Source organism: Pocillopora verrucosa, chromosome 1 (assembly GCF_036669915.1).
Source record: "Pocillopora verrucosa isolate sample1 chromosome 1, ASM3666991v2, whole genome shotgun sequence".
Taxonomy (NCBI): Eukaryota; Metazoa; Cnidaria; class Anthozoa; order Scleractinia; family Pocilloporidae; genus Pocillopora; species Pocillopora verrucosa.
In genome coordinates, this window is record NC_089312.1 from 34,641,570 (window position 1) to 34,651,263 (window position 9,694).

Below are 9,694 nucleotides of genomic sequence, written 5' to 3' on the forward strand. Positions count from 1 at the left end.
TGGGTCTGACCTGGTCTTTCACGAGTAATGGTAAAATTTTCTATAACTTTTCTCAAATTTTTTTTCACAAGGATTTATTTCAATACAATTCATCATGGTTCTTTTGTGTTCTGTGTTCTCTCTTCACAAAGAGTAACATTAAAATATAGGAAAGATAAGGAAATAAAAAATATTCAAGAGACTAGGAAGCAAAAGACAACAAAAAATACAATGACAACACAACACCCTTCCATTCCAGGAGGTTCTAATTACAAAATCAAGGGAGAATTTTTCACCACACTTTTTGGCTTGAGTAAACAGACTTGGCCAATTTTATTTCAAGGTGCTTGATTGCAAAATGAGGTTTCATGGTCCTTCCCCCCCCCCTCCCCCCCAGAAATTAAAAATCTGCTCCTGCAAATCATATTATGTTATTTGTGTCACTATGTATTGTTGGAATACTGAAGCCATCAACCAAAAAAAAGCACATATATATTGTAATGCATTTTGCAATCTTGTTTTACTCTGGGCCACTAAAAAACCCTTCCCCATAGAACCCAGAAAACCTTCAATAAACAGTAGATTTTATTTATATGGCTACTACTCTAATATGTTTTCTCTATCATATATCTTTTCTATCCTTAGCTGCGATAAATATATTTGTCCATAAAATACAGATTTCCTTTGGAAATAGTCAGTATGAAAATTTAACAAAAAAATTGCATTTACTCTATTTTTTTCCTTCAATCAAAAAATAACAGTTTATTAGGACATTCCAGTTCCTATCCATTGCTTTGGTGCAGAAATTTTTTTACCCACATCTCATAAGCCATACACTCCAATCGAACATTGTATAAGAAAGCAGGTAAATTACTTTAAGCTGTTCTTGAAATAATAATCAAGCCAAATGCAAATGTTATTCCACATCTTTCTTTTTCTGGAAGAGAAGACAAAATCATAAGTACACATTAGCATTCTATAAATTATTGTTTCATGATTCCTTAACCCTTTAAATCCCAAGATCCAATTAGTGTTTCTCCCTACTGCTGGCCATACAGTTCTTTGTAAATAAGACAAGGGAATTTGGTGTTATCTATTAATTACTCACCATAGACAATGTGAATATTGTTAAATTAAATCCCAGAGAAAAAGTCAAGGGGACTAGTCAACAATATTCACTGAGGCTGAAGTGAATAATGGTTTTAGCATAATTGCTCAGTTGCTTTTGAATTTTGTTGTAAATTCTATGTACACATTAACTTTCGAACTGAACAGCACCATCTCCTTACTTTATCCACCTGCTTCGACCCTTTCATTCTCAAGAGTAACCAAACATGATTATCTTTAAACTATCTCAATGCATTTTTGAGCAGAACAGACAAGAAGTAAGATAAAATACCACTGAAAGGATATTGTTTGATTTGACTACAAATTCACAAGGCAAAGATCATTTTAAATGTGTGGCTGACAGGGCAGAGAACTGAGATTTTGTTCCTGCCACTGAAAGGGTAAAAACTTGAAGAAAACCCCTACTTCCTTGTAAACAGGGGAAATACAGTCATTTGTAAGCAAGGAGATATTGCTAAATTACTTACCTTTTCTTTGTGTTTTTTACTAACTTTCTTTGAGCTTACAGAAACTCTTCTATTGCCATATACTTTACGAGCCTCTTCTCTCTCATCCGCATCAATGGCATGGTCATCAAGAACCAGTAAACTTGGAAGATGACTTATAACATAACATCTGAAAGCATAATCGTGGTTAGAACACATTGGGCCTTTTTTAATCCCCTGCTTAACTGATTGCTGTGGAAGGAACATATATATAATTATATATATATATATATATATATATATATATATATATTCCCCAATATGGAGAGGAGAAGGCATGGCGCAGTGCTGAGAGCACTTGCCTCCTGGACCTGGCGTTAGATAGAAGTAGAGTTTGTTATTGGTTCTTATGTCAATGCTCCAAGGCTTTTTCTCCAAGTCCTCTGTTTTTTCTCCCTCCACAAAAACCAACACTCCATTTATTCCAATTTGACTGGAAACAGTACACGAAAAAAGCCACCCAGTGGAATGTCCATTGCTAAATTCCCATTTATTAATTCCCATTTAGACAAGCAAGTAAACTCAAGATAAAGAAGTCCCAGTTTGAACTTTACTCAACCTGTAATTGTCTTTTAAAAGAAATTGAACACTCACAGTGTCTTCCACAAGAAGTGTGAATGGGTACCTCCAAACTTTTAGGAACTTGACAAACTTCTTCTAGGGGGGTGTGTAGCCATTATGGTGAAGAGTACCACCACTCCTAATTTTAGGCACTATGTTATGTTAAGGCTTGTCAGGTTATTGAACCTAAACATTAGCTCATCCAGATCAGACTAACAAGCTCCATACCTGTAATCCTTGTACTGCTGGTAGGTTCCTCCATTAAAATAACTTGGGGCAGCCTCATTGTTCATCATGCTAAAGTACTTCAAATTTGGGAAGCATTTTGCCACAGTCTCAATAAAAGAACTCAGATTTGTAATTCTATTCTGGTTTACCCACAGTGTGTGAAGTGACTTCATGCGTGGAAATTTCACATGATTTGTTAGGTTATTATTGTCCAGAATTAATGTGTTGAGATACGGGAAATCCTGTAAAAATTGAAAGTCGCTTGTTTTGGTCAAGGAAAAAATTTTGACTCCAACCTTATGATCTTAGCATTAATCCCAGAGCATCTTAAGTTTTAACATTCTCCTCCACTCAAGGTGTCTAGCTATCACTAAGATATTAATTATATAACCCTTAACTTCCAAGATCTGATTGTTACTTCTTCACTCTAGCTGCTACACATTTCCTTGTGAATTAGTTACAAGAATTTGGTGTTAGATCAAGATGACAACTTCTACCTCATAAGCTTGCGTATTCTCACTAGCTGTTTGCCGGATAATGTAAGGATAATCTAGGGAGAAGTTATATGTTAACCACTTTTGCGAGTTGAGGGGTTAATTAGGCATCTGAATGAGGGAATCCTTTAGTAAATAGAATTTCCTAACTGGCTGAATTTTGATGGCTTAAGCTAGTTTCAACCCAACGTGAAGAATATCAACCTATCCTGTTACTTTCCATAACACCATAATTCTCTTGCTTTTACAGAAATAATTCTTACATGGCAGACGAGAGATCAAGAAGATATACCATGAGTGCATGTTACCAAAACGATAATATTCAACTGTTCCTCTCTATGGAAAGACGTTTCAATTTCATTTGAATGAAACTGAAATGGCAAATCCCCATTTTACTTTTTAAAGAATACCATAACTTTACGCTCTATGTGTTATCACAAGCAATGTTCCGCGGTATTTAAAAATATTTATGATTAAGAGCTTTCACTGAAGTAAACAACTCCGTTATCTACCTTTGGGATTAAACCCTCAAATGCAAACATTACAAAGGATACGTCAAATTATTATGGCTTAAATCCAGAACAGTTATGTCGTCAAATTTTCCATCCCAATCTGTAGGCAGTTCAGTGAGGTCTCGATAAGCCAGAGAAATTCTTCCGGGATTGTTCGGATCCACCGCTATAGGATTCATGGCGCTGAACGTTCAGTATACTATGAAAACAAGCACATTTGTGAGAGACTTTCTTTTGACCAATCTATTTGAGCTACAGGGTAGGGTTAGTATCAAATATAAACTCATTTCTTTCGGGTAAATCATTGATTAAAAACGGAATAAAGCAGCTCCTTAATCGTTCTTCTATATACTTTGGAGCTAAATAAATAACATAAAAGCATTGTAGCGGATCAAAATAAGGATTGCTGCGCTATGGAATTTCGAACTCTCTCACCCCTCCTGCATCTAAATCTGCTCGACAGATTGCTAGTTATGAGCCCGCAGGTACTCAGCTGAAATGCAAACGACCGCACAACCGCCATTTTCAAAATGGCGACAGTAAACGAGCTCAAAAGTGGTATGTTTTATTCAGGATCTCATTCCATGTAACTTACTTAGTTATCAGATAACGGCATATGTCTTGATATATCTATTATTTCTTTCAGTGTTAAAAGAAACATTGGAAAATAGAGGTGTACTTGGTCAAATTCGAGCTCGAGTTCGTGCTGAGGTGTTTAGCGCCCTTGACGATCAAGTTAGTTGACCTGGAAGCTTACGTGCTTCCGTGTTAATTTCCACTGTTCTATATCTTTAGCTGCTCTCAAACTGTTCATAGATGAAGACATACAACTTTGCATGTGTTCATGTTTATAATTCATTTTGAACTGATGCTTGTTTGCGGGTTAACATTTTCATATATGCCACAGCTCTACATGTTTACCTGCACTTGTCCTACACAGTATTTTTGTTGGGGAACCATAACGATATACAATTTTCTCTTCGAGTATTGCCACTAAACATAAAAATACTATTGCAGTATTGGCTTTGCGTACACTCACAAGATCTGATAGAGGGATTTATCTTGAACGCTTATCGATGACCAGTGCTGAAGTTCACGAATACTTTTGTGTGAATATCGTTACGTTATAGATTGACCGATGCCATCTAACTAACTGTAATCGTTTGCTATCGATTGATCGATTGATTTTCCGATCATTGAATAATTTTCATCGATTGTTCAGGTCCTGCAATAGGCTTATTCAATTAACGGAACGAAACATAGCGATAGCTTACATTAAGTTCAGTAGGGGTTAAAAAACTACTTTGAACTTTCAATTGTTGATTTTCAGACTGAACCAAGACCTGCCCTATCCAATGAGAACCTGTTGATCAATGAACTTATAAGGGAATACTTGACTTTCAACAAATACAAATACACAGAGTCAGTGCTCCAAGCAGGTATTGCACATTAGCATGCTTTATGTAGCATGAAGCAACTACAGTAGAAGTGTTGGTACTCCACCTGGATGAGATACCAACCCATTACTATGCTTCCACCTCCCTCCAGCATTTCAGTAGGCTGCCCTGACAGTTTTGCCAAAGAACACAACACAATGACTTGTCTAGGTCTCAAATGCAAACCTCCTGACCAAAGTCATGAATGCACTAACTGTAAGGCCACCACATCTGATCTCCTATGTAAATCTGTGATATTAGCTTTATATTTCAACCTTAGCTGTGTTTCAGTAATAAGCCATTATATTTTTCTAATATTTTGCTGTCTTGATGAATAACAGAATCAGGTCAACCCAAGGAGCCCATGGACAGAAGATTTCTAGTACAAGAACTAAACATTAAGGAGGAGGAGTCACCAACCATGTAATTAATGAACATTTCACAGTTTTAATTAATTTATTTACATTTTGACCTGGAGGATTCAAGCAAAGAAATGATCCTTTTAAGACAGCTGCAATTAGGTAAAGGATTACAGAATTTAACATGATTGTTTGATCATTTACCACGTGATGAATGTATATGTTGTGATTCTATTTTATCCTTGGTTCAATTTTTTTTTCCTTTGTTTCAAACTCATTATCATATATTACAATACCCAAAAACAAAAGAAAACATAACTCGAACCAAGGATAAAATTGAACCACAACATATACAATAAATATAATTATGTTTACTGTTCCTAATCAGTGAGTCATCCATGTTATTTAAATGCAGTTTAAAGGATTGACCTCATCTATGTATTCTATTATTACAGAAGCAGGAGTACTATACCATACAGAGATTCTTTTGATTTGGGAACCTTAAAAATTCTTTTGATTGTTCTAATCCGATTTAATGATCATCATGAAGATGCACAGCTGATAAATACATGTTTACTCTTAGGCCACTCTTGTATGGGATTTTAGCTCATTTTCTTCAAGGAAGCCATAATGAAGGGAGACAATTTACAGGTGCAAGACAAGAGCCCATGTTGAGATCTCATACAAGAGGTTTGTTTGTAAGATCAAAATTTGGAAATTTATCAGTAAATTCAAACAAAAGTCTAACTACTTGTACACTGTGGAAAAATATAGAGGCTTTTTCAAGGTAAACAATTTTTCCCAGGATGCTCTCCATACTCTTCCCACATTTGAAGGGAAAAACACCCTGGAAGCTCAAGGTTTTTCAAAAACTGCGATTGTGTCTTAATTACATGAACATAAAAAGAGTGCTGCAAGACAACATTTCCCTAGTAAAGTCTTGATATAGGAAGATGTTGATCTGTGATGCTTACCTTTTTTACATGACTACCAAAAAAAGAAGTTTATAAATTGTAATGAGACTGAAGGGTGCACAAAAAAGAAGCTAGGGAGGGAATGGTCATCAAATAATGACTGCAGCTGAGCTTGGAACAGAACAGATGAGACCAAGAAGGAAACTTAACTCAACAGAAAGTGAAAAGATAAATAGGAGATGAAGGGGCAAATTGCCACTGATAACTGTTTTGTCCAAGTTAAAACCACCAGTTTCTCAATATTCTCAAAACAGAATCTTGAGTACTTGAACATCTTTGCCAATTTTTCTTTCAAGGCATTGAGCCAAATGAAACTATGCATTTGCCTCTTGTATTAACATATGGTCTTTTTATGTCACTGTTTTGCTCTTAATTCATTATTTTGAATAGATCAGCAATCAAGAAGAAATGCAGAAGGCTCAGGTCTTTTGGGAGGTAGAGGTAAAGAATACAATTTCTCTTTTTTAAAAAAGTGAAATTTCCTTGTATGGAACACTACAATCTTCAAGTCATGTGAAGTGGCATCATTTTGGTTTAGTCACACCTGCATTTCAGGAGTTGTTGTCAAATAAGCCTTGGCCTAACTCATTCCAGTTATGAGGGTCAGTGGGCTCACAGACTACTCCTGAGTTCACATGATATTTTATCAATAGTAGTTGCAGTTTAACTGCATTACCTGATATCGTGGCCAAAGATGTTATCCTCAAAATCAGTAAGGATGTTATTCATTGAGGAAGAAATTCAGTTGCCTTCACCCCTGGTAACTTTATTCATGAACTTACTTAATAGATATCCACTGCTCAATTTCAAGTGTTCATCAAAAAAAATTATTGTCGCCCTGATTTAAATAATGACATTTATGTTGTTATTTTTTGTATAACAGATGATAGAGGTAGAATGGACGCAAGCTTCGTTCATGATCCTGAGCCTGTTGTCGTTAGAGGAGGGAGATGACACCTTTCATTTACAACTGTAGTGATAGAATATTACCGTCTCGTCCATGATTTCTCAATGAAAATTTATGTACAAAGATTTAAGATTGTCAATTTCTTAATTAGCTAAAAAAAACAGTAATTCTCCTGCTGCATAATTGTATTTGGCAGGAAAAGAATTTGGAGACACCAGTGGCCTAAAATGTATGGCCAGTTAATGAGAAATTGAGATGGTCCACCTCAATTAAACAGTTCTTACCATGTTGAGAATTATTGTCCTTGATTCAATTCTCTTGAACACACAACATTATATGGCAATTTGAAGCTACGTGTAAATTTACATCATGATTAATGTAACTTGAAGAGGTCAGCCTTAGTCTTTCAATTTCATCAGCTGCAATCCATTTTAATCTTCTCCATCCTCAGTCCTCTTCGGTCCATCTTTGTGTTACCTCTCTTGTTTTTCTATCTTATTAAACCAATAGTTGGCAACCTTCAATCTGGAGGTAGTTTTTTTGCGGCGCTAAATATGATTCTAAATTTTCAAACTTAGATGCAATAAAGAAGGGACCAGTGGAATTGTTTTTCAACCCTAACAGTCATGAATTTGACGCCATATAACCACAGACAATCAGCCATACATGTAAAAAATCCACGCAGCCATATGAACAAAACTACCAACCGCCGAATAAGGCAGCGAGGCAGCGTTACAAAAATCTCCCATGCAGCAGCTGAAGTCGCACTTTAGAACATCGGGACGATCGCAAGTTGGATTATACGCTGTACATTGAGTGTTAGATGTGCATCTCTTTAGGAAGAGCAGGCTTGTGTTAGTCACTCCTGCCTCCTTGCTGAGTGTCAGACACTGATCGTGCATATACGGACAGTTGTGGGCTTGCTGCTGGTTTTCACAGTCCGACCAGGAGACATCACTGGAGCAAATGTAACATTTTACTCCTATATATTTGTAAAAAAGAAAAAAATTAATCATTTGATCATCATAACATATCGAGAAGGTAAAGTTAAGATACCTAGTTGCTGATACACTCTCTATCTCCAAGGGGAGAAATGGTAAAAAATACAAACTTTGAGTTTCTAAACGGAGCTCTCCTTAACCAATAACTTTTTTAATTTGCGTTTTAAAGCATTTGGCGAATACGTGTTTACAAAGTTAAAAAAAGTAATATTCCTGGGGTTTTTATAGAGCTTGAAAAAGCGATTCCACTGAAGAGGAGAAGGTTCATTGTATGAAAAAGCGTTTGAAAATAAAAAGCATTTCAAATTATGTGCAATTTGATGGAACGCGAACCTCGACAGCAAATTGATTACATTACCACTTGGAACTCGATTACATTTCCACATGTTACGATGAAAAGGAGGTTTGACGCCAATAGGAACTTTTCTAATCAATATTTATCACAGTGTTACTATCATGGCTGCTTTTCCACATTCATCCCTGCTTAGTTAAAAGTGAAGTTAGTTACCCGTGCAGCGACCCCATTCTCCGTCCCGGTCAAAGTCATCTGTAGTCGCACACCAGTCATCTTCGGAGGGTCCCCCACTGATACAAAAATGCATCTTTTCACCCATAAATGTGAATGGAAACACACAACATTTGCCATCTTCTGTCCTTTGTTCGCATTCAGTGCCATCCTTATTTCCACAAACTAAAGATAATCGAAATCGTGAAATGAAACAATTAAGAATCACGCGATTCAGATGATTTCCGGGAAAAGCCTTGATAGAAATGAGCAGAATCCTAGCTATTTCCAAGCCAGCCTATTACGCTTCACGAACCACAAAAAGATAACCTCTTGGATTTTCTTTTAAAAGGGTAAATATTTATAATTAAGAGATAGGTAGATGTAATGTTTTTCCTTTACCGAGGAGGAAATGGTAAATATTACTGTCTTCAAAGTAGTTCGTACAACATAAAACGTTCATGGAGTTATTGATGAATAACTTTAACCTCTGACGTACCTTCTCGCAGGATTGCAAGGACTGCTAAAGCTGCTGGCAATAATAATTTCATTGCTTCTGTTTTGAACTGCGAAAGGTGGGTGATTGAAGCGGCTCACCTCGTTTGTGGCAGCAAACAGTTCGCTGAATTTAATATTCGCGATTTCTATTGTAAACAAGATCTCTCCGCTCTCCAAAAGGCACGTGTTTCACGGCAAAACTAGTACATAGCCTCTTTCTTGCGAAAATATTGTGTGAGTACATTAAAACTCTCCCATGACCATCAAAGCTGAAGTCAGGACGATAAATTGATACCTTGTAATATAATATTCTGCCAGCCCTTCTTGCATAGATTTCATGCTGAGAAATAAATTTTGCCAATTAGAATGATGCATGACCCAGCTTGTGATTTCGAATGAAATATGAGAAATTTAATTACACTTTTATTAAGATTCGTAGAGAAAATCGACAATGATACAAAACAGAAACTGGTATCAGTCTCCCGTCAAAGCGAAATGTGTAGTGATGTTTCACCTAACATAAGGTAACAGCCGAGCTTTTTGTAAAAATCTATTTTAGGTTTATTTTTGTTGTGGTCCCTGTAGGACACTTTTTTACCAGCTAAAATTCATGTATTTCATGTGAAT

At 36.1% G+C, this 9,694-nt stretch overlaps 3 protein-coding genes across 5 annotated transcripts; 1 reads left to right on the plus strand and 2 right to left on the minus strand.

Annotated features, from left to right (window-relative positions):
• Positions 1-378: 378 nt before the first annotated feature.
• LOC131784771 (leucine-rich melanocyte differentiation-associated protein-like) lies at positions 379-3,844 on the minus strand. Of its 3 annotated transcripts, none has more exons than XM_066166822.1 (5): positions 3,719-3,830; positions 3,430-3,586; positions 2,382-2,642; positions 1,575-1,722; positions 379-916 (listed from the first exon to the last, which is right to left on the minus strand). In XM_066166822.1, the coding sequence occupies exons 2-5, from the start codon at positions 3,564-3,566 to the stop codon at positions 896-898; spliced, it is 567 nt and encodes a 188-aa protein (XP_066022919.1). In that variant the 5' UTR covers positions 3,567-3,586; positions 3,719-3,830; the 3' UTR covers positions 379-895. The 3 variants fall into 3 exon arrangements, with proteins under 3 accessions (XP_066022919.1, XP_066022911.1, XP_058957577.2); XM_066166814.1 differs by having other exon boundaries at positions 380-916; positions 3,823-3,844; XM_059101594.2 differs by having other exon boundaries at positions 380-916; positions 3,430-3,778.
• A 51-nt stretch (positions 3,845-3,895) lies between these two features.
• On the plus strand, positions 3,896-7,351 carry LOC131784765 (centrosomal protein 20). Its single transcript, XM_059101585.2, has 7 exons — positions 3,896-3,945; positions 4,034-4,122; positions 4,718-4,826; positions 5,165-5,246; positions 5,766-5,872; positions 6,547-6,597; positions 7,040-7,351. Exons 1-7 carry the CDS (start codon positions 3,918-3,920, stop codon positions 7,108-7,110), a joined length of 537 nt encoding a protein of 178 aa, XP_058957568.2. The 5' UTR covers positions 3,896-3,917; the 3' UTR covers positions 7,111-7,351.
• A 138-nt stretch (positions 7,352-7,489) lies between these two features.
• Positions 7,490-9,343, minus strand: LOC131784764 (uncharacterized). Its single transcript, XM_059101584.2, has 3 exons — positions 9,069-9,343; positions 8,573-8,755; positions 7,490-8,045 (listed from the first exon to the last, which is right to left on the minus strand). The coding sequence occupies exons 1-3, from the start codon at positions 9,118-9,120 to the stop codon at positions 7,720-7,722; spliced, it is 561 nt and encodes a 186-aa protein (XP_058957567.2). The 5' UTR covers positions 9,121-9,343; the 3' UTR covers positions 7,490-7,719.
• Positions 9,344-9,694: the final 351 nt, after the last annotated feature.

Bases quoted from the DNA above. Each gene is read 5' to 3' on its own strand.
- LOC131784764 (XM_059101584.2), bottom strand. From the start codon at position 9,120: ATGAAATTATTATTGCCAGCAGCTTTAGCAGTCCTTGCAATCCTGCGA. The intron at 8,756-9,068 runs GTACGTCAGAGG...GATTATCTTTAG, and splicing joins CCTTGCAATCCTGCGAGAAG to TTTGTGGAAATAAGGATGGC. The intron at 8,046-8,572 runs GTAACTAACTTC...ACAAATATATAG, and splicing joins AGAATGGGGTCGCTGCACGG to GAGTAAAATGTTACATTTGC.
- LOC131784765 (XM_059101585.2), top strand. From the start codon at position 3,918: ATGGCGACAGTAAACGAGCTCAAAAGTG. The intron at 3,946-4,033 runs GTATGTTTTATT...TATTTCTTTCAG, and splicing joins AGTAAACGAGCTCAAAAGTG to TGTTAAAAGAAACATTGGAA. The intron at 4,827-5,164 runs GTATTGCACATT...GATGAATAACAG, and splicing joins AGAGTCAGTGCTCCAAGCAG to AATCAGGTCAACCCAAGGAG.
- LOC131784771 (XM_066166822.1), bottom strand. From the start codon at position 3,566: ATGAATCCTATAGCGGTGGATCCGAACAATCCCGGAAGAATTTCTCTG. The intron at 2,643-3,429 runs GTATCCTTTGTA...GACCAAAACAAG, and splicing joins TTAAGCCATAATAATTTGAC to CGACTTTCAATTTTTACAGG. The intron at 917-1,574 runs GTAAGTAATTTA...CTTCTCTTCCAG, and splicing joins GTAAAAAACACAAAGAAAAG to AAAAAGAAAGATGTGGAATA.